Source organism: Choristoneura fumiferana, chromosome 6 (assembly GCF_025370935.1).
Source record: "Choristoneura fumiferana chromosome 6, NRCan_CFum_1, whole genome shotgun sequence".
Classification (NCBI taxonomy): Eukaryota; Metazoa; Arthropoda; class Insecta; order Lepidoptera; family Tortricidae; genus Choristoneura; species Choristoneura fumiferana.
In genome coordinates, this window is record NC_133477.1 from 8,715,970 (window position 1) to 8,739,378 (window position 23,409).

Consider the following 23,409-nt stretch of genomic DNA (forward strand, 5'->3'; position numbering starts at 1 on the left):
TGTGTATGTCGCTTTGGGAATTCCCATGGGAATTTTGTAAAAGTGATACAGATCTTAGTCTGTTTTTTATTGAATCATGAATTTTAACGCACGCCCAAATCGTTACTTCACTCTTCAGCTCATTCCCGGTCCAGTAGGTATTTGCATTTATAAAGATGACCGCAGGGCCTTTGACTCGAGGTCAATGAGGAAAATTTTGGAGACAATTGTGAAGTTAGTGGGAATAATTCGCATTAATCCAGGAAACTGATGAGAATTTCGGAAATTTAAATAAGCACAAAAGAAGGGTCACGCCGAGTAAGGAACTTTTTCTTTTCACTTTATACCGCAGTTTGAAGAGCCAAATTAATATAAAAAATAAAGACCTTTTTAAAACTTTCGTTGGTGGTAATTTTTGCGGCATTGTACTTATTTCAGGCGACATTATTAAATATTGTCAGTTCAAAAGCATTCATAAAAATATAATGGTTATTGAAATGTATTGTAACCATTTTTACCAATTTTGATTAAAAGAGAAATATTTCAGTGATATTGCGTACAAAATGGTCACTTAAACATCTCTTTTAGTTCAATTTGGCAACAATAATATAGGTAGTTACTGTTTTAAATCTACGGGGGGAAGCCAAACGAGCATGCGAGTCGACTGATGGGAAGCAATCACCGCCGCCCATGGACACCTGTCAACACGAGGGGTATCACAGGTGCGTTGCCGGCCCTTTGAGAGACTGATAAGCTAAGCTGTACCGCTCCGGAAACACTGTCCCAGGAAGCTGTACCACTACCATGAGTTTACAGTGACCATACCTACTCGATAGCGACAGCGTAAATTATTTGTATGGAGAATTGTACAGCGCCTCTACGGTAGTAGTGCTGGTTCCAAAATTTAGTCGTGCGTGGAAGAAAGTTTCGCTTAAAACGGACGGTGCTAGATTGCCAATCATCAAGGTAAATGACTGACGCCTGCGCGAAGTATGGTATTGAAACCTAGAGAAGCTGCAGGCAACAATCCAAATAATTCATCTGAACACTCCCCCACGGTAGAACAAGATTCAAGCGTACTTGTAGAAAATAATAACAGTATACTGCAGACATTTTTTTGAAAGAACCTCCGTTAATATATAAATTTGTTGTATATTGACAAAGTCAATAAGAGGCTTCGCATACAAAGCTTGTCTTTCGCAATTATTCTCTTATTTATTATTCAATTTTATTTTTTCGATTTGTATTTCTTTTGGCGGGTATTAAAATAAGTCTCTAGTTACCAATTACTTAAATGATTGCGACGTTGTACAGCTTCTTCAAAGGCCGTAACTGAATAATGACATACCATTCCCATAAAATGGTACACAAAAACGTAAAAATTAAGTTACGAATTTTGGCCCTTAGCGCGGCTTTTAAATTACTCCGTCACTTACTTTATAGGCGCGTCAAAAAGCCTAATTTTTAATCAAATACGTTTTGTATCTTTGCTATTGTAATTTTGATAATGATATGATCTCGGAAAGGTTTGCTTAATAGATTAAAATAAAATTTGTTTACTACATTAACAACAAAGGCAGCCAGGCAACAAGGCAACAGTGACGAAGCGTCCCTACAACCCTATTCCCATCGGCTTGCCCAATATTTACAAAATAGGACTACAGGACATACTGATTTATGAAAGATATACGCCACTGCAAGGCAACAATGGCAAAGGCAGGCAACAAGAGAAGCCGTGGTGGAAACCTGCACAAACCTGCGAAGCAATTCAATGGTGCGTGTGAAGTTCCCAATCCGCACTGGGCCCGCGTGGGAACTATGGCCCAAGCCCTCTTGTTCTGAGAGGAGGCCTGTGCCCAGCAGTGGGACGTATACGAGTACAGGCTGGGATGACTAACAATAACACATAAAAACAGTCACATAATAAACTACTCACTTTTACACACAATCAGTGAAAGATGTAACGAGTAATATCACAAAAGACCAGATTTTAACCCAATTTACTATTTATATTCATCTATCTCCTATAAGATCCTAGGTTCGGTTGTTTCTGAGATGTCACTACTTTTTATATATAATTAACTCAATGGAGACTTGGCACGTTTTCTTCAGCATGTTTTCATCATCCCAGCATCCCACTTGCGTTCAGATAATAATAAAAAAAAATGTTTTTGCTTTAGTGGAAGACAATGTGCTGTCCCATACGGCCCGTCAGCTCACTCCAGCTAGAGTGGGCGGTTCGGTGGTGCTCCGATGCGAGGTGTCACCTCAACTTGGTCTCGTGGACATAACGTGGCTACAAGACGGTCTGCCACTGAACCCTGGCTACCTGGGACCTGGTAAGTGGTTGTGAACCATACCTGTTCATACCTGCATACCTGTGGTTGTGAATAGTACCCTATTGATTGTATACCAGTCACCTAATCGCTCTAAGTAAAATCAACATTAATTCAAATAAGCAATATTTACTAGTTTTATTTATTTTCTTTGTAACACATGAAAAATCCACTTATTTTTTTAAAGGAACTTAAAAAAAGGCTTCATATTTTCAAAAGTAAAAATTGGTTACGATAGTGGCATAAAAGGTAAGTATAGTTAAGGTTTAGGTATGTATTTTGAACGTGCTTTGAGACTTTTTGTATTTATTTTTGCTGCTAATATTATATCGGTTGAAGAAAATACGTAATTTCCAATCATATATTGTTGCATTTTAAATGATTATTATTTAAAATCCAATTTCTTGATAATATGTGACTTGAAAAATCTTATTTTATTTGTTTCCTAATAGAAATTAGACGTAAGTAAGACGTAAGTCTTGTGGTTTTTTTTTTCTAATTTCCTGTTAGATATATTGGTGGATTCAGCTTGCGGGTCTAAAAACTGAATTATTCAAACATATTTTCACTGTAAATTTACTGATAATATTTTTGCTCAAAAAATCACCTATTTTAGGGTACAATTTTTTTACCATCTTCCGAAACCAAATTTTGGTGGATTCGAAAATATAGGTTCTTAAAATTACACGTAAAAGCCGTACCTATACCAAAAATTAACCTTATATCGAATTATTTCCAAAAAAACTGTAGAATGACCAGATTATTGATAGATATGGATGTGATTGTGATAAACGCTATCGCTAATCAAAGTAATTCATTAGATCGATAACCGGTAACATAAGAGAGAGAGTGAATTAGTAGCATACGCGTATGTTGAAGAGAGATTGAGATATTAAACTACATATTTCCCTTATTTATTATGGGTTATGTTATGGGTTTGTGTGGGCATGGTGACACTCGTAAACTGATTTTTTTTTGGTGTCGTCCATTTATATTAAGCACAGAATAAGTAGTAATCAAGTGTTTTAGATTACTTGAAGACACGGTCCTATTCAAACTCGTGACCAGCTTATACATTCCCAGTAACTACCACTTACTAGACTTGTTTTCTTTATTATTTTTTATTTGAAGTTTTTTAAGGCAGTCGGTTTTTTTTGGATTAAGACAAAGGACTTTTCTTCTCTATAAAACTCTTTTGTAATGTTACGCTATCCTCGACTTGATAATGATAAATAATGATTTTGAACAGATTCACGTTGGCTATCTGGAGCTGGCATCCTCTTGGGCTTGGATCTCATTCAAGCAGATATTCAAGCTGAATATTCCTGCGTGGCTCTCGACACCCCTAGCCCTTCGCTAAAACTGACCACTGATGGTAAGTTTGTTTTTTCAGATTACTATCCTTACCAATAGTATAAATGCGAAAGTGATTTTGTTTCTTACGCTTCGTGCTTCAAGTACTCAACGGATGGTATGAAGATAATTTGAAAACCTGAGAAGAGCATAGTAGGTATAGTTCTTCCTAGAAAATGGTATACATAGTTCCCACGGGCGCATTAAACTTTCAAAGCAATCCCAACGGCTGCGTTCAGCATACAGGGTAAAGCCGTTCTGCATGACAGGGTTTCTTTGGCCGATAAAAATGGTCTCGCCGGAAGACCAGCGCTGACTCCACTCCAGGAGTCCGCATTTATGCTGAGGCGGGAACTTTTTCTTTCGCATTTTCTTTGTTTTCTTGTTTTTGTTGTTTGATATTTTATACTTTTATTTTTTAGTAATAAAATGTATGTATATTGTGTTGTGTGTGGAATAAACTTTCCATTTCAATTCATTTCAAACGAATTATTCGCAGACGCCCACTGACTGTTTTGTGCCGAATATCGATTCCTAGAAAGCTTCATTGTTACCTTTTAACGTCCAAACCGCTGAACCGATATACATAAAAAAAATATTACAGAGATAGTTGAATACAGGAAGGACGTAGGACAGTTTTTATCCCGGAAAATTGCAAAGTTCCCGGCCGTTTTTGATATTTTTTTGTTATTCGTTACAAATAGATAGCAGTTGGCTGGAAAACATCGAACTGAATTCCATAGAGACGCGGGCGGGTGAAACCGCTGTTCTACCCTGCATAATAAGACATATGACCGGACACACTATTAGGTAAGATTTCGTGTTTATGATTAAAAATATACTCGTGAAATATTAAAGTATTAAGTAAATCAAGTTTTTTCAAGCAGCATTGTTTGTTTTCTAAAGTACTACTCAAGGAGAGTCATTGGTCCGTTGCCGGCCTTTTAAGATAGTATAAGCCCTTTTCTTGCAGTCCCCAATCTAGTTATTTCAGGAATCTTAAATTTTATTTGAATATTTGTGTTTGCTATATGTGTTTGTAAGTTTCAAAAGTGATTCAACCGCCGTATCTTGAGTGTTACAAAAATCGACGAATAGATCCATGACCTAATTGTAAGTACCACCACTCTATCGCCACCGCGACATTGGTTTTAGTGCATGGGTTCGATGATTTTAGTAATATACAAAAAATTTGGGAAAATTTTGGTAGCGTAAGTCACGCCTTTCTTTTTTATATGGCCATAGATTTTTACTACGCACAATAGAAAGATTTCTTACGATAAAGTGGAAACAGCAAATATAAATCAATCATATCGAAAAGGGAAATGTGAGGCACCAAATAAATTCAATTATACCTTGACCCAATTACTTTTTACTCCAAAATCTAACTGGGAGCGAACAAATTGGTAGTGAACGAGATCTTTAGGAGTTTAGTTTCAGCACTATTTTGGTCTTGGAATCTTGTTGACGAAATACCTACTCCCCACGTAATGTAGTGTTCAATTGCGTAAAAGCGATGTGTTCAATATTGAGTAAGGCACAGAAGCGTTTCGCTGAGTCTTGTGTGTTACGAAATCGAATATCTCCATGAACTAAAACCAGCCACCGTTACGAATAGTATGATGTGTGTGGTAGGGCAGTAGCAAAGTAATTGGGTTTTTTTATTAATATTTCCAATATTTGATTTCGTAACACACAATAAACTGCGTTTGAAACACGTTTGCGCCATACTCAATTTTCATTATACTCCTCTGAGTAGCTTACCTATATAAACATAAAAATTCTTATATAATGTTTCGTTCTTTGACATTTTTGAACAGTGTTGAAACATATCAAACTTCTATCAGTACGATAACTTCATATTTCTAGCCTCGCTCAGAGCTACCTACTTTGGAATTGGTGGATTTTTTCTACGCACACTGTTCCACTTTCTCGTAGGTGCATCTCTTTTGGAAAATTACAATTAGGTAGGTACTTATCTTAATTTAAATGGTTTTCCAGTTGTTAAATTTAAATCAATTCTATTGAAATCCATCCAAATAGAGCCAGCCTAGTCGGCAAATTAATTATTCAGCTTAAAAGCTCGCAGTTTAAAGTATTAAAAACCCACCTCGTTAAATTTATCATTTAATAATTTCCCAGGCGAGAAGTAATTTTACAAATGAGAGCCTCGTAGAATATTGTTCATGACTGCGGAACTTTTTAAATTGGTATTAAAATGTTAAGAGTAAAATACAAATGTACATAGTAGGTATGCTATGTACCTATGTATATTTATAGCAAAGCGTTTAAAATTTCACATTGATTACAATTTAAATAGATAATACTCTATTATCATTTGTTTGAAACTCGTTTTAATCTGAATTAAAAATCAAATAATTGATCAACGATATGATATGAAAAATACACTTCTAATGTTACCAATCCTACGCTTTATCACCTATTAGCTCTATTAAGTAGGAGAAGATAAAAAATTGGTCATCTACTTTCTGCCTGTATTTGTTTAAGACTGGAGTATTAAAGAAAGAAATAGTAGATCACCTCATTACCTTTCGTGGAAGTATGTTGCACATACCTATAGTATATCAACATCAAATCGTCAGTTGGCAGCGGCAAGACACTGGCGGGCTGTGGTCCGCGGTGGCAGGGGATGGAATGGTCCGCGGCGGTGCGCTGGTGCTCCCCAATGCGCGTACGCATCACGCGTCGCGATACGCTTGCTTTCCGGGAGGAGATTCATCGCCTAGGGTGATGATGCGGCTGGTTGTGTTCGAACCTTTGACTGTCACTGTATCGCCTAATCCTTTGGTGAGATATTTTTGCTAAAAGGGAACCGTTACTAAGTACATTATTGATCAACAACACCAAAGACATCTACAAGACTTCTGATTTATTATCAGTCGATGGTATCCTTAAATTCTGTCTCATTTCTAGTTTTGTATATTTCCACAATTTTGAGAATTTAGCGGAGAAGTAAAATAAATGAGTGTAGCTACCTAGTTATTTTTGAGAATATGTAGAAACTCCAAAATAAATGACGACATCATCCCTGAAGCTAATGCTAACATCTGTCTACAGATGCTTGGGACCGGTAGCAGCGGTCACTTAAACTGCTCAGTAACTGGTGGTCGAGGAGGTGGAGTCACTTTAAGCTGGCAACACGAAGCAAGGCCTCTTCATGCACCCCAAGCGCGGCTAACCATTGGCCCAGTCCGATCTCACCATGGAGGAATTTATCAATGCACTGCACATGATCATTCTGATTCTGCCGTCTCTGGCGCTGAGCTTATCATTGCTGGTAAGAATGACATCTTAATACTTAATTTTATGTAGGTACCTATGTACTTTATTTTTCGGAGTTGAACTTCTTTCAACTCTTTAACTGGGTTTCAGATAGACCACCAAGATTAGTCTCTACGTTCAGTGAAGCAGTTACCAGAATAGGTCAAAGCATAGCTTTGAGATGTGCCGCTACAGGTATCCCACCACCACGGATAACCTGGACGCTAGACGACAGACCACTTCCATCAGCTCCGGACAAGTAAGAACTTGTACCTACTGTGTATCCTAAACTGTTTGATTTACCTGCACCAATGCACCTTATATTTACGTGTCTGAATGATTTTAGATATAGTGTTAATACAAGAGCGGAAAGTGTCCCTGGTAATGAAGAAGGAACGATTGTATCTACTCTTAGCGTGACCATTCGCACGGCTGATGAAGGAGGCAGATATGGATGTAATGCTACCAATTCCCGAGGTTCGCAAGCACATCATGCCAGATTGAACGTATTTGGTAAGAATTTTAAAACGCTTACGTCAATTTTGTTAATTTATGAAGATTACCTTTCTTAATATTTTTTTCCGTTTCAGGTCCTCCAAATATTAGATATTTGTCATCTTTACACGTGAAGGCTGATACTGATGTAATTTTATACTGTCCCTACTCTGGCTATCCAATTAAGTATGTATTTTGTGGTCCGTTTTACAAATTTGCAGGTGCGTTTTGCAGGTGGTAGGACCTTGTGCAAGGTCCGCCCGGATTGCTACCACCATCTTGCTCGCTAATCCTGCCGTGAAGCAGCAGTGCTTGCACTGTTGTGTTTCGGCGTGGAGAGTAAGACAGCCGGTGAAATTACTGGCACGTGAGGTATCCGCTTTGGTATCTGCTTTATGGTGTGCAATAAGAATATTTGTACTGTATTGTATTGTATCCCATCTTAGGCCTATAGGTTGGCAACGCGTCTGCAATACCCCTGGTGTTGCAGATGTTTATGGGCGGTGGTGATCTCTTACCATCAGGAGACCCACTTGCTCGTTTTCCATCCAGTCGAAAAAAAAAACAAGCTGTGTTTTACAATGACAGGTGATTAAGTTAAAAGATATTAAATAAATGCTATTATTTTTAGAGAAGTGCTTTGGCGTCGAGAGGATGGAACCGCAGTAGATATAGCTGTTGATTCCAATGATGAGAGAGGAATGTTAAGACTACCTTCCATTCGAAGTACTATAGCTGGTGCTTATACATGCGAAGTTAAAGCGGAAAGTGGCGAACTAGCCAGAAGAACTGTTCGCATTGAAGTTCACAGTAAGTTAATAACATTCGCAATTCTTTCGTTTTTGTAGTGTTTTTTTAAGTAATTTATTTTTTTACAGAACCTCCAAAAATAGCTCCTTTCCTGTTTCCCGAAGAGCTCGAAGTGGGTGGCAGTACACAAGCTACTTGTAGTTTGGTTTCAGGTGACAAACCTATTCAGTTTACGTGGCACAAAGACAATTTGCCCATTCCATCTTTATTAAAGGTGAATAGTTAATTCTGTAAAATAAGGCATTTTCTTTTTAAAGTATATATTTAAGTAATCGTTTATAAAAATTTTAGGTTGAGCAGAAAAATATGGACTTTTTTACTATATTGATTATACAAGACCTTACCTCAGCGCACAGTGGAGACTACTCGTGCAAAGCATCGAATGAATTTGGAAGTGTAAGCCACTCTGCATCTCTTAACGTTAAAGGTAAATAAAATTACTGAAAACATCACGTGAATCCAGCAAATCTATCAAATTAAATAGTTAATGAAACATAACATAATGTACAGTTGTATCGCGCAGAATCTCCGTCGTGGGTTTGGCGTACACAGAACACATCAGTGTCAGCTGGCGCTTCTCTGTTGCTGCCTTGCTCCGCTAAAGGACAGCCAGCTCCAAGAGTTTCTTGGGAATATTCTTCTGGTGAGATTTCGATACTGAAATCACAACAATTGCTGATTTTGTTAGAATTGTATACCTAGTGCCATCCACGAAGACGCTTGATTTTATCAAAATTAGCCATTAATGACATTGTAATAAGAACCACGGCACGCGTCATCGTGAATGACTCTACCTATAGTTTATCATCATCGACATTTTCCTCAAGACATTCACTGTTGGACTAGGCGTTGTTCTACAAGCATCACAGTGAACGTTTGCAGCCCTTATTTACTAACTATGATCCGCGGCTTAGACCGTATCATCATCAGTCTATCGGGTGGGGGTCTTTTCAGTGCTCGCACCGTAACGGTTACCACTTGAAAACAACTTGGCAGGCCATCTTCTTTTTCTTTCTCTTTTTTCCTGTTTTTTCTACTTATAGTAGGTATGATTATAATATAAGCTAGTACAAACCAGCACACGGAATGGCAGATTTATGTATGCACATTCATCATCCGGGGAAAAATCTGCTGTGAGTCTGAATTCGGTCTCAGAACATTAAAACGTAACTATACCTTATTCAATGAAAATTACATGGACTATAACATTGACAAATTGAATAATTTCTGCAGTCTCACCTACTGGTGGTTTGCGTTAGCCCTAGTATGTGTTAGGTGGTTAAAGTGAGTCCAACACAATAAATGTGAAACACTTTCCATAGATGGAGAGAACTGGCGTCATGTACTGTTTGGTCAAGATGCAAGAGATTCTGATGGAGGTTCCATTCTGTTGGATGGAACTGTTTGGCTCAAAGCTGCCGTTCCGGAGCATGAAGGCTGGTATCGATGTACTGCTCGGGCCCAACGTGCTTTTATACACCATAGCTTCTACTTAGACGTAAGAGGTAACTAAAATAATTATTATTGATTTTTTCGGAAACGAAGTACTTCAAGTTTTTAAGTACCTACCTAACATTAACATTTTTTTTATTTGCCTAGTTTACACAATCACTATTTTTTTTGCAGTTACAGTCAAATCTCATCATTTTCATCATCACCGTTATCATTTTCATGGAACTGTAGCCTATTTTTCTTTGTTTTGTATAGAACCGCCTAGACTTCATAGAGGTGGAAACGGAGGTGAAACTAGATGGGTGGTGAGAGGTTCTACGGCGAGACTGTTGTGTGTGGTTAGTGGAGAGCCAGAAATACACCTACATTGGACTCATGACTCGAGACCTTTAGCTTTGCAGTAAGTTTTTTATTTACTTTTCTACAAAATAATAAGAACTATTAAAAATAATCATGATTTTATAATCATTTCTTTATCGCATTCCCTCTCTATTTTACTGCCTACCGATTTAATTATGTAACGTGTGCGAGTGTTTCTAATATATGCGTATGATTCTTCAGGATTTTTCTACCAAGTAAGGTCTTTATACTCATGCAAGCTACTATCATGACGACAGAATTGATTTAGCTCTTCGAATATATATCTCATTATAAGATCCAGTTTACATAAAATTAAATTCCTTTATTCGTAAATACAATATACGAATATTTTTGCCCCATATGTCATAGCTACGAGCCAAACATTCCGGATGCCATGCTCCGAGTCACATATTTAATTATTCCTATGTATCTTTTCAACAATTCGTAGCGGCGCCGGGGGCATCGAAACAAGAGACACTGGTAATGGAGGGATGGTGTCAGAAATAACAATAACGCATGCGGGACCCGAGCACGCGGGAGAGTATCGCTGTCTGGCGAGGAATCTCTACGGCAACGACGAGTTGATGTATCGTTTATATGTTAAAGGTATGTAATATATACTTATTAAGAAAAAGAAAAAGCTGTTTATTTACCATAAAGTTAAGATTGAAATTAATGAAGTTTTACGTTGTGACAAAAATGAAATCACATTAAAAGTAAAAAAGGATATAATTAACGAACGCATTCATTTGCTTCATTATGAAATAGAAAAAAACATTTTTTTTTAAATTTGCAAGTAATTTATATGTTGTTTTAGAATAGCCTTTCATTTTTTAGCGTAGAACTGTAATATAAGGAGATGGTACGTGGTGGTCAATAGGGCGATAGCTGTAGGTGTGCGTCAAGAGAACAAGACCCCATTCATTAAATCAACCTTAGAGTATATACATTACGATTGTCGCTGATACGAGCAATATGCGTTTAAGTAGCAGTAAACTATTGTGTTACTGCTAAACACTAAAAGTGGCCAATTGCCATACTACAGAACTATCGCCGATAATGCAATCATAAAAAAAACGAAACCAACGAAATTATCAGGACTACATTTTGATAGAATTCAAAATTGAGTAAGTAGGTATGGAAAGACAATGATATTGCAGGTGTCATGATCAAAACGTACTACACGTCACTTAGCTGTTTTACCCATCAGTGTGTGATACTTTTTTATTCGTATTAGCCAATAAAATATTTTGTATTTTTTTTTTGAATTTCCATCAGTGTGTGATACTTTTATTAAATTCGTACGTGAACTCATCATAAAACTAAAGGTTTTTTTTTAATTTTAGAAAGAGTTATCAATGTTCATGGTAGTCACTGTGTGTACATCATCATCATCATCATGTCAGCCATAGGACGTCCACTATTGGACATAAACCTCCCCCATAGACCTCCAGTTGCCTCGGTTGGAAGCAGGTTGCATTCGTGAACCCGCGACTTTGTCATCCGTCCATCTCGTTGGTGGACGGAGAAATGAAAAATCCCGTTTGTGACACAGAACGCCCAAATATCCCGGAAGAAGTGCGTATATCGGAGGTCTGGTCCCGAAGAGCTCGTGTCACGTGGAGACTAGCCCGGGGAGCGCTAGTGTCCCACTACTCGCTCCAGTACAGAGCACTAAATCGCGACTTGAAGGCACCACTGGATACGCCACTGACATCGCTACTTGACAACTGGGACTTGCCCGAAGTACTCAATCTGACCTTGGCTAACTCCGACTTGCTCAATGTCGCGTAAGTAGTAATTAAAGCCCGGAATACTTATGTCTATAGCTTACACATTTTTGTGCCTGTAGCTGGCAAACGTTCGTCAAATTTCATACAAATATGAAGTAAGCCTACAAGCTACTTGTAAAAAATGCGCAAGCTACTGGCATGTGTATTCCGGGTATTAGTTGCAGTAGTGAACCATATTTGTCCTTATTGTCATATGTAGAATTAATGAAGAAACTACAAAAATCTTTGAATATAAAGAAAGGTCTATCCTGGTTTGAGATATCGTAGATTTGCTTTAAACCTCAAAGTTCAAAATGTTCAACCAAAGTATCCATTTTCAATGCAATAAAATAGGTAAGCTTTAAAGTTCTGATTTATTTTAATGTTCATTATAAGGTTAATTGATTGTTTCGGACAGGACACGTAAATAATTCACAGCAGTACCTATCCAATTTGGTAATAAATTAATCACACAATTCATCCAAATACATGGATCACACAAAATAAAATTTTAGGTTAAGAGTCTTTTTTTACTATTTAAGACAAGTAGAAGTAGAAACATCCTCTGTATTGATTGTCGTACCAACAAAATGGATCTTTTTAGTACTAACTGAAGAAAATTAGTAAATAATTGACATAACCTTGCTTATTGAAAGTGGCCACTTTGTTTGAAAATGAGGTATGAGATCAAAAGCTGCCTAATAATAGCATAAAGGCACATTAACCGTTTTTATTAAAATAACGCTCATTTAATAAGATTTAATAAAAAAAGTTCGGCTGAAGAAAAGTTGAGTTTGACTTTCTGATCTTGGCCCCGATTGCTTTGTTTTACTTTGATCAACAATGTCTTTATTAGTAAAGATATCGCTTTCGTTTACATAATAAGCTCAGCAATAAAGTGTAATAATTATTCCATTAACAAATAGCTTTGGTAGTTTTGGTAGTATTTGTATCATCAGCACATACAAATATCGTTACAAGCATTGCGAAAATGCAGCAAAAATATTTATATACATCGTGCTTTTCTTCATTTCCTTTTCGTTAATTATTAGAAAGTATTACCTGGTATTTAAGTTTTTAGCCAAATCGTTTTTTTTTTTTAATGTATAAATATCCTTTGATTGAGAAACTAGAGGCCAAATCACTGAGCTACCATGACTTTTCAGTAGGTAGACCTTGTTACTTCTTAGTAAAATAATTAAGTTTTAAATTGGCTGTGTAGTTCCAGAGTTCAAATAACCCCTATAATTATCTTGGTAGTATAGATTTACTTTAAAACTTTAAATAGAGGCTTTGAGCGCGTATGTCTATCAGGTCGGAAGGGCCGGGTCGTGCCGGCGCGTCCGTGCCGGGGCTCTTGCCGGACACCCGATACGCTCTCAGGCTCGCCGCCTACAATGACGTCGGCGCCTCTGCGTACACGTCGCCGCTGCATTTCACCACTAGGGAAGAAGGTCAGTTTGTTTAAAGATTTAGTAAGAAAGTGTACTACCTGAAAATTTTGCTTGAAAGCCGTTCATCATCCTGAAATTACTAGGGTTTTTTTATATATTTCCTCAAAACAATGAGTACCTCATTTCGGAATTTAACGAGGTCATGATGTCTATAGTTAAATAATGGACTCTATGTGGGGTCATCCAATTTTATGTAACGTCTGTAACCGTTAATACGCCGTAAAGCTATTTTATGAGCCATGGTGGCCTAGTGGTTTGACCTATCGCCTCTCAAACAGAGGGTCGTGGGTTCAAACCCCGGCTCGCACCTCTGAGTTTTTCGAAATTCATGTGCGGAATTACATTTGAAATTTACCACGAGCTTTGCGGTGAAGGAAAACATCGTGAGGAAACCTGCACAAACCTGTGAAGCAATTCAATGGTGCGTGTGAAGTTCCCAATCCGCACTGGGCCCGCGTGGGAACTATGGCCCAAGCCCTCTTGTTCTGAGAGGAGGCCTGTGCCCAGCAGTGGGACGTATATAGGCTGGGATGATGATGATGAAAGCTATTTTATGCCCTACATGCCGTTGTATTACGCGCTCATAAAATGTAAGTGCTGAAACATTATTTTGACACGGCGTTTTGTTAATTGCACAGCTCCGGGCGGCGCGCCGCGTGAAATCACTGTGCGGTCACTTAGGGCGCGCGAACTACACATAACGTGGCAGGTAACGTGAACAAACCATTTCATGCAGGTACCAGTGCAAATTGTTGAACGTAAAACAACTTGTATAAAATTTTGCAGCCGCCGCCGAGAGAAACGTGGCACGGTACGCTTTTAGGCTACACGATTCGGTGGTGGGTTTCCCAGGAAGGACAGGGCACTCTTAATGACAGTCCAGGATCGGAAAGCGGAGCTAGTGCGGATGCAACTAGCACGACTATAAGAGGACTCAAGCCTGCAACTCGATATGGTGTCACTGTCCGGGCTTATAATGCAGCAGGGACTGGGCCAGTTTCCCCGACCCACTATCGTCATACTCTTGAATCACGTAAGTAAATGTACGGTCTATATTTTCATGGAATATTTTAAGCCGATTTCGAGTAAAAGCCGTTAAAACTCCGCCCAACGTTTACATAATTTCACCAGCATAAAGTTGATTTATGAAATTTAAGCTGTGTCGTTATTATGCGAATTCAATCCATTAATTTGCGTAAAATTAAACTGCTTCGTCCACAACGGAAAAACTTAAGCGGGAACGTTGCCTTTTCAAGTTTTGTTTTAAACTTTTGTCGCTGCACTCGTGAATAAATCCGCATTGCGCTGTTATCGACGGGAAGCGGCGATCGTAAATTTTCGCATCAAAATGCAAAATGGCTTAATTGGAGCGTACCCTTTCCTATATAGGTCAAATGGTTCAGATCAAATTGATGGCACTTGTGAACGCTGACTTTGTTAGCATTTTTGGCGCTCAAAAGGAATACTCGAAATGCTCAGAGCTCTACTAAAAGTAAACTTTTTTCTGTTTGATAATGTAGCTCCGACGGGCGGCCCTGAAGGACTGAGTTGTAAGTCAAGTGGAGCGACCTCACTTAAGGCTTCTTGGAGGCCACCTGACGTAGATACTAGAGGCGGCATTATAACCCATTACACAATACAATATACGAGATTCGATGCAGATCCATTGCTTCCAACCCAAGAAGCATTTCTACGTGTTCAGGTGAGTACATGTAACTTTATGGCTATTTACAACTGATATTGTGACAGATTGGCATGATAAAGGAGTAATTTATCTCTTCACTGTTCAATTAGGGTGAAGAAACGACCATATCACGTTTGACTCCGTACGCTGAATACGAAATCAGGGTTCGGGCGCATAATGCGGCTGGAGATGGTCCACTGTCAGCTCCCCAAGTGTGTCGGACAGACGAGGATGGTTAGTCAAATTTTTAAAAACATAAAAACCTGACTTACGGTTTTAGCTATGCTTTGCTAGAATGATGAACTTTGCTCTTTAAACTTTTCACTTCTTGCATCCATATCCTTGGATTTGTTCTATAAACTCAAAATAAATTCCAACTAGCTTATTATTTTGGCAGTACCGAGTGCGCCTGGAGGTATGAAACTGATTGCACTGACGGAGCGGTCGCTGCGAGCATCGTGGCTGCCGCCCCCGGAACCAAACGGAAGGCTCACGCATTACATACTATATGTAAAAGACTTGTCTGGGTAAATTCAACAGCACAATAATAATAATATTTACAAGACGCCTCTGACCATGCTTTACTCCTCCTGCCTCTGACCGGGCTTTAAATGCAAGATTCGATTCTACTCACTTAAGTGAATTACTTTTGGTCTAAAACTTTTTAAAACATGTCCAGTGTGGTAGAGCCTTAATGTAACCACTTGCTGGCTGCAGTACGAATGGGCCGGCTTGACCGGGTTAGTACCACACTCCCACAGCATACAGGCGCGAAATAGTAGTTTTGCTACTGTGTTTGTACGGTGAGTGGGGGATCCGCAGCCCCCCCTTTTAGTCTGGCAGCGCACCCGCAGACCTAATAATGCTGTAGGTGTCCATGGGCGGCGGTGATCACTTCCCATCAGGTGACCCGCATGCTCGTTTGCCAGCTATTTGACATAAAAAAAGTGTTCATTTAATTTTTTCATGTAGATCGAATGTAATTTTCGATGTATAAAATACAATACTAAGGGGCTGTTTCACCATCCATTGATTAGTGTTAACTGGCGGTTAGGTGCGATGCCGTCTCTATTTGATTTGTTCGAGTAGACGGAGACGGCATCACACCTAACCGCCAGTTAACACTAATCAATGGATGATGAAACAGCCCCTAAATTAACAGCATTAAGGGGATCCCATGCCCCAATGACCTTCAATATGAATTCCTTAGTTTTCTAATGTTTTTTGTAGCTTATTACATTAACAACAACGGCTTTAAGCAATATAGTATCCCATATTTACTTCAAAGTTCATTGTCTTCGAGATCACCATCCCAGCCTATATACGTCCCACTGCTGGGCACAGGCCTCCTCTCAGAACAAGAGGGCTTGGGCCATAGTTCCCACGCAGGCCCAGTGCGGATTGGGAACTTCGCACGCACCATTGAATTGCTTCGCAGGTTTGTGCAGGTTTCCTCACGATGTTTTCCTTCACCGCAAAGCTCGTGGTAAATTTCAAATGTAATTACTCACATGAATTTCTTAAAAACTCAGAGGTGCGAGCCGGAGTTCGAACCCACGACCCTCTGCTTGAGAGGCGATAGGTCAAACCACTAGGCCACCACGGCTTCAACTAGGCCACCACGGCTTCTTTTTGTAGCTTATTATATTAACAACAATGCGGCTTTAAGCAATATAGTATCCCATATTTACTTCAAAGTTCATTGTCTTCGAGATATTTGGCATCAAATTTGAACAATTTTAGGCCAAAAAACTGGTTTTCTCGCCATAACTTTTGTGTTAATTAGTTTCAAATGAAAACCCTCGACACGTTTTTAGAGACGTCAAAGACAAACCCAAATATGTAGATTTAGTATATGTTAGATCTTTCACGTCAATAAGTGTTTTTTTTTATTTCATACAAATTGAAGTAGCTATTCATTTTTTTTCAAAATCCGGTACACAAAAATGGAGATAAAAGGTTGATGAACCGGTAGCCGTTTGACTTATAATTCAATCTGTAGTGCAAAAGAAGGTACGAAAAGGAGATACGATTCAAAACTTGTCAAAAATCGATGAAAACCTCAGGTAGCCCCTTAATAAAATAATGCTTAGAGATTCTAAATGGAGCAGATTTTTTTAAAGGGCGCCATACCAAGGAAATTTTGCCCTTGTACCATGAGACAGCGATAACACCAAATGTCCAATCTTTGAGGATCAATAAATTATCTAAATGTTAGTTTTTTAAAAAGTTACAAAATCTAAAGTTATGTACACAGGGTGTATGTCAGATACACCCTGTGTACCATAGAGTTTTCAGTCCTTTAGTGGTTTCTCACGTGTTGATCAAATAATACTAATAGTAATGTTCTTTTTAGATCTCAAGAGCCAAATTCGACTCGTGTTAATGCATGTTCCGAAAGCGAGGGTACATACACTGAGTGCATGAGAACCCTTCGAGGCTTAAGAGCTGGACGGACTTACGAAGCATGGGTCCACGCCGCAACTATTGCTGGGGAAGGGCCGCCATCACCTGCTGTTGCTTGTCAAACCAGTGCTTTGGGTAAGGAACAAAGCAACAGAAATTACATTCGTCCTCAAATTTTGTTTCGTTATGGCCACGTGTTATCAAAAATTATCAAGTTCAGTTTAGTAGTGTCAAAATGCATGGAATATTAAAGGTTTAACTACTTAATCGGTTTTTTTACAGAAAGTAGCCATAAAGAGTCTAAACAATAATTTTAGTCTATGATGCATCAATCACAAGCATGTTTTTTTTTCTCGTGTAGCTCCAGCACGTATATCTTCTTTTGGCGACGTGGCAGTAGGAGCTGCTGGCAGCTCCTTGTCACTAAGATGCGTTGTTGGAGGCACGCCACCTCCAGCTAAGAGGTGGCTGCGTGGCGGAAGCCCTCTGCACCCTCGGTCACCTTTCCACCTCGATGGAGACGCTCTTTTGATAAGAGGTAGTCGATCTTGAATTTATAGTTTACCAAAATTAACCTAAATTATGCAATGAAAATAAAATTTGTCTTTTGTTAGGTCTAGAATTATCACACGCTGATAATTACACCTGTGTTGCTGAGAATCCTCATGGCTCTGATTCAGCTACGTGGAGAGTTGTAGTACTACGGCCACCTGCTCCACCAGCCTTAGCCTTGCTAGATGCACGCTCAAGGGAATTGGAACTTGAAATACGCCCTGCTGCCAGAGTTTCTGGGCATGCTGTGCCTAAGTCGTATAGTTTACACTGGAGATTAGCTGCTCCTGAGGTACCTACCAGACTTCCCTTGCTAATATTTTCCATCATTCTATATATGAAGTTTGTTTCTCAGTTGAGTTTTATTATAGGGTGAATGGAGGGTGCAACCCGCCAGTCCTGGTCCCTTGACATTACCGGGTCTTCGCTGCGGTTCAGCATACAGAGCTTATGGGTCAGCTGGGGGACCTCCCGGGACTGAGATAGCAATTCGTACCACTGGCGGTCCCCCTGTCGCGCCTTCAGACTCGAGGTGGATCAGAGTCAACGCCACTCATGCCAGATTCGATACGAGCATTTGGGGTGACGGCGGTTGTGGACCAGTAGCTTTGAGATTAGAATGGGCCGGTTCAGGAGTTGCCGGTGCTAGAGATGTGCCTGTTGGAGGTGAAGTGATTCTAGGCGGTAAGTTGGAAAACTAAAAGTTATCTCGATATTTAAGTAAGTATACAATGAAGTTGATGAGCTGTTTTTTTTTGCAGGCTTAACGCCTGGTTCGAGGTACCGTGTAGCAGCCCGTGCGTCAAACGAAGCGGGCTGGACGCGGGAAGTATACGAATTTACCACGACCCCGGCCGATGGTGGGTATGCCGAGGAAGTGGATGCACCGTTCCCTGCCACCGCTGGGGAACTGGCCTTACTGCTAGCCCTCTGCGCAGCGCTGTCACTTGCTGCACTTACTATTTTAGCTATTCTTCTTAGAAGAAAAAGGTGAGCTGCCTAACGTGCGCCTCTGGCAATCAACAGTATTATCATTAGATCGATGTAATGCTATTTCCGTCAATACAATATGTTATTGGACTTTTCAAAATAATTAAGAACCAGATTTTTTTTTTAAGTTCGATAGTGAAATAACTAAATACCTACTATCTCTCTGGTTATAGCGAACTTAAGTGAAGAACTGAATTAATAAATATTTTTTCTTTCTTTCTTTAAAGTTAAAACTGCAGATTTAATATCTACATAATCTCTAAATGCATTTCCTTAACGATCACTGATTGAGCAGAGAAAGCAAAAAATATTCAAATCAGCGTAGATTCGTTAGGCATGGTGATCTGCGGGTGACAAGGTGCTGACACAGGCCTCTTTGCCGACAATTAAACGGGTCTACCTCCATCGACCCTTTTCACTCGTCGCGCGTCTGAGCGCTAACGATGTATGACACGAGTTTTAATATCGCCTGTCCTCCAGAGTACAAAATATTAAAGTAATAACGACGCTATACATCACGCCGTATTTTTCTCTAATATACGGTTTGTGGAAAATATGAGTTTGTTTCGGAAAATGCTAAATCTTTCCTGGAATTCTGTTGCTATGGCGGAAAGTATAAACGATATAGACGATAGGTGCCTGTAAGAAGTTAAATTGCTTTTAAATATTTTTAGCATGTTTTTTAAGACAAGGCTTACGTTGCGTAATTATACACATGTCAAGTAGAGGCTACATTACATACATTGTGACTTCAATATGAAACAAGAATTTGGTTCAATGATATTTTGATAGACAAAGCAACATTTAATTTATTCACAAATAAACTTCAGCGCCAATAAGTTAACTTATAGTCAAATATCACATAAACCTACCCATTTTCAGTTACGACTTCAACATAACGGGGCTACTAAGATGTAAAATATATTCCCTTGTGGAAAAATAGTGAGGTTAAGCGCGCTACAGAAGGCACTTCGCTATCACAAATAATTTATAGCTACGAGCCAGCACTCGGGAAAGTCTTCTACTCGCCTATTTTCAGGTTTCACACTCCATAAAATGTGGAGGGATTTAGTACATTTTCAATTGGAATGTAGCTTTGATTATTTATGCAGTAACAGAGCTAATAGTTAAATAAAGTACAATTTAGTAGGCATGTAACGTTTAGTTAATAAGAGTGAATAAATGAGACTGAACGATACCTACATATATATCACAAAGTTCCATTGTTGTAAATTTATAGTTTCCTATTTCATGATCACATATCAGATGACAGTGATCTGTCGTTCTTAATTTTATTACATTGGTACAAACAAATATTGCTAGCCTGTTTACATGTATATTAGGCTGTAAGTAAGCTTTTTTTGTTTGTTTGCTTATTTAGGTATTTATTTTTCTGCCGAATTTCAAAGTTACGATATTCCAGATAAACAAGCTATTTTTCATCCCGACAAAGTGTATATCCTAGTTAACTACCTCTTACAGGACTCGGTGCACAACAGCTAGTAGCTTATTTCTCTTAAGTTGTTCTCCAATAGACATTTAAAGAGAGAGATATTTTATAGAAGCGACGGTGGCGTCGCCAGAGTGACCACTAGCGCCGAGAAACCAACATGCGGGACGTATCGGGCGCCCCCGCATCAGACTCCCAAACTGCCACCGGACCCTCCAGGTAAGGCAAAAAATTGGCGATCAAGTACAGAACTTTAGTACCTTGTCGCTGTCACTTCATGTTTTTAACTTAAGTATAAAATTGACAGAAAGCATACAGTGATAAGGTACTAAAGTGTAAAGATTTTTTTGTACTCAATTGTACTTCACTGTGCATCAAAGTGCACATTCGCTCGCTAGGCTCATGAGACATGACAAGTAGAAACATTTCCCGCTTTGTAGTAAAAAAACGAACAGAAAACCTAACTGTTCGATTCTTAAATTTTCGCTGAATTTTTTCAAATCTTTATTCTTCTAATATTAGGTATTCGCTAGATATGCTACTCATAGGCTTCCTCCATTTTAGATTTATAAGTTTTAATTTTTTCCTATATTACACTGAAAAACTTTATTTACACCTCAATAAAATGTTTAAAATCGTTAACATTCTGATTAATGTTACAGTTCTTTAAAATTTTACTCTGACCAATGGTGTAACCTTTTACGTAAGCTTCAGTGTTTATAGTCGCGCCTAAATCCAGTTTGGCAAACGTTCCATGTAGCTACGCTTCGGACAGCAAACATCTCAACCACCGACGTTACTCATCTCAATGGTTACAAAAGCTATTCTACTTTATGCAAAATACGGTTTCAATTTCGAACTAACATAAACTTACGTACGAGCTTGGGGACGTTACAAATTTACGTGAACGAGAGAAATAAACCACGTAAACCACGCTTGACCGTTACAAGCTCGCCATCCATTTATGAATGGGATTTCACGACCCCGTTATGAGGTCATTTCACAAATGAAGGGCTTATGTGACCTTGATTTTAATTACAGTCCCCGAAACATCAGTGGATTTATCAAGGGACTACACTTAATAACGGGTAACACAATGTTATTTAGATATGCTTTATAAACTTGAACTTTTATTGGGTAATTAACCCTTGGCGTTTATTATTACATTTTCGGAGTTCTAGTTTTAAGACAGACAGACATGGTGAAACTATAAGGGTTCCGTTTTTGCCATTGTGGCTACGGAACCCTTATAGTTTCGCCATGTCTGTCTGTCTGCCTGTCCGTCCGCGGGTTTGCTCAGGGACTATCAATGCAAGAAAGCTGTAATTTTGCACGAATATACGTACCTATATGTAAACTATGCCGACAAAATGGTACAATAAAAAATTTAAAAACATTTTTTTAGAGTATTTCTCATAGACGGAAGGTGGGGGTGGTTTTTATTTCTCATCCAACCTTGTAGTGTGGGGTATGGGGTATAGTCCCTGAGCAAAGCCGCGGACGTACAGACAGACAGACAGACATGACGAAACTATAAGGGTTCCGTTTTTGCCATTTTGGCTACGGAACCCTAAAAATGTGTAGGTCACTGAACAGCTGGCAGTTACATAGGTGTACATCTCAGCGGGGTACCATAAAATAATAATTGACGCGACTCTGAAAAATATACACTTTTTCTAACCCTGAAAACCAGATAGTTTTTCCATTAATTGGAAAATTACATTTTTAATCGCTGTGAATCAAATAAATTTTTAGTCGTTTTAGTTGGCAAATAAAGCAATAGTTAAAGCAAATAAAGAGTTCAAATCTGAAAGTGAAATCACACACACATTTTGGAATTTCTATGTATTATACTCTGTTATTGTTAATTGATCTTTGTTATATATTCCCAATGTCTTAACTGGTCTTCTCGTTATAGATGTGTACGAGATAAGTCCGTACGCGACGTTCGCGGGCCCGGCGGGCGACTCACGCGCATACACGCTCCAGCTGCGCGCATTAGCCCGGCACGACGACGACGCCGCGCCGCCCGCCCACCCGCCTTGCTGCGATGGTAAGTTGTACAGTATACAATACTAAGGGGCTGTTTCACCATCCATTGATTGCGTTAACCGACTGTTAAATCTGATGCCGTCTCCGTCTATTCGAACAAAAGAGACCGTGGCATTTTACCAGTACAGAGCACTAGTCTTAAATGGAACAGTACCTGTGGCAGAGTGGTTTGACCTATGGCCTCTCAAGCAGAGGTTCGTGGGTTCAAACCCCGGCTCGCATCTCTGAGTTTTCGAAATTCATGTGCGGAATTATATTTGAAATTTACCACGAGCTTTACGGTGAAGGAAAACATCGTGAGGAAGCCTGCACAAACCTGCGAAGCAATTCAATGGTGTGTGTGAAGTTCCCAATCCGCACTGGGCCCGCGTGGGAACTACTGCCCAAGCCCTCTCATTCTGAGGGGAGGCCTGTGCCCTGCAGTGGGACGTATATAGGCTGGGATGATGATGATGATTCTATAACGTTATTATCGTGTTTCAGAAGAAACCTGCGTGGACGCGTGTGACGCTCAGCGACGGCGCAGGCGCCGCCGCCATTACTGCCCCGATCACGGTAATTACAATGGTAATTCACAACACTAAATACGAGTATCTGCTGAAGTTCTATCCAACTATTGTAATTGACGAACTTAACGACTCGAAAAGGTCGATGTGCTTTCGTAACGATGAAATTGATTTATTGGTTTTTAGATTAAAATTTTTGATCGGCTATTATTTTTAAATTGAGACGTTAAGTTACTAGCTACTACTGTTTTTAGTGATATAGGCATTAGGTCCCGTTAAATATACATTAGTATAATAAAAATAATTTTATTTTCAGACCAGGTCCATACAAATAAAAAAAATAAAGCTATGCTTAAATAATTTTACGATCGCCATAAGTCTTATAAAGATATCTCTTATAGAGTGATGGTAAAAAGATTTTTTGACGAAGGAAAAGACAGATCATCCTAAAATGACTTCACTATAGTACCTAGTGA

At 39.0% G+C, this 23,409-nt stretch overlaps 1 protein-coding gene across 4 annotated transcripts in view; it reads left to right on the plus strand.

The window, feature by feature from the left end:
- The window catches only part of LOC141428973 (cell adhesion molecule Dscam2-like), a 50,196-nt gene that overhangs the window by 26,227 nt on the left and 560 nt on the right, over nucleotides 1-23,409 (plus strand). Inside the window, exons 4-33 of one of the 4 annotated variants that reach the window (XM_074089068.1) lie at nucleotides 2,160-2,318; nucleotides 3,565-3,690; nucleotides 4,373-4,478; nucleotides 6,272-6,476; nucleotides 6,747-6,966; nucleotides 7,062-7,209; nucleotides 7,297-7,463; nucleotides 7,541-7,631; nucleotides 8,077-8,255; nucleotides 8,324-8,469; nucleotides 8,547-8,682; nucleotides 8,779-8,898; nucleotides 9,578-9,760; nucleotides 9,963-10,107; nucleotides 10,516-10,673; nucleotides 11,623-11,857; nucleotides 13,154-13,293; nucleotides 13,932-14,002; nucleotides 14,080-14,326; nucleotides 14,814-14,995; nucleotides 15,088-15,211; nucleotides 15,375-15,504; nucleotides 17,334-17,518; nucleotides 17,745-17,921; nucleotides 17,998-18,227; nucleotides 18,307-18,619; nucleotides 18,697-18,925; nucleotides 20,488-20,594; nucleotides 22,294-22,428; nucleotides 22,911-22,994. In XM_074089068.1, the coding sequence (XP_073945169.1) occupies nucleotides 2,160-2,318; nucleotides 3,565-3,690; nucleotides 4,373-4,478; nucleotides 6,272-6,476; nucleotides 6,747-6,966; nucleotides 7,062-7,209; nucleotides 7,297-7,463; nucleotides 7,541-7,631; nucleotides 8,077-8,255; nucleotides 8,324-8,469; nucleotides 8,547-8,682; nucleotides 8,779-8,898; nucleotides 9,578-9,760; nucleotides 9,963-10,107; nucleotides 10,516-10,673; nucleotides 11,623-11,857; nucleotides 13,154-13,293; nucleotides 13,932-14,002; nucleotides 14,080-14,326; nucleotides 14,814-14,995; nucleotides 15,088-15,211; nucleotides 15,375-15,504; nucleotides 17,334-17,518; nucleotides 17,745-17,921; nucleotides 17,998-18,227; nucleotides 18,307-18,619; nucleotides 18,697-18,925; nucleotides 20,488-20,594; nucleotides 22,294-22,428; nucleotides 22,911-22,994 (4,878 nt within the window). The remainder of the gene's footprint in view (nucleotides 1-2,159; nucleotides 2,319-3,564; nucleotides 3,691-4,372; nucleotides 4,479-6,271; nucleotides 6,477-6,746; nucleotides 6,967-7,061; nucleotides 7,210-7,296; nucleotides 7,464-7,540; nucleotides 7,632-8,076; nucleotides 8,256-8,323; nucleotides 8,470-8,546; nucleotides 8,683-8,778; nucleotides 8,899-9,577; nucleotides 9,761-9,962; nucleotides 10,108-10,515; nucleotides 10,674-11,622; nucleotides 11,858-13,153; nucleotides 13,294-13,931; nucleotides 14,003-14,079; nucleotides 14,327-14,813; nucleotides 14,996-15,087; nucleotides 15,212-15,374; nucleotides 15,505-17,333; nucleotides 17,519-17,744; nucleotides 17,922-17,997; nucleotides 18,228-18,306; nucleotides 18,620-18,696; nucleotides 18,926-20,487; nucleotides 20,595-22,293; nucleotides 22,429-22,910; nucleotides 22,995-23,409) is intronic. The other 3 variants (XM_074089070.1, XM_074089069.1, XM_074089071.1) reach the window with 3 other exon arrangements.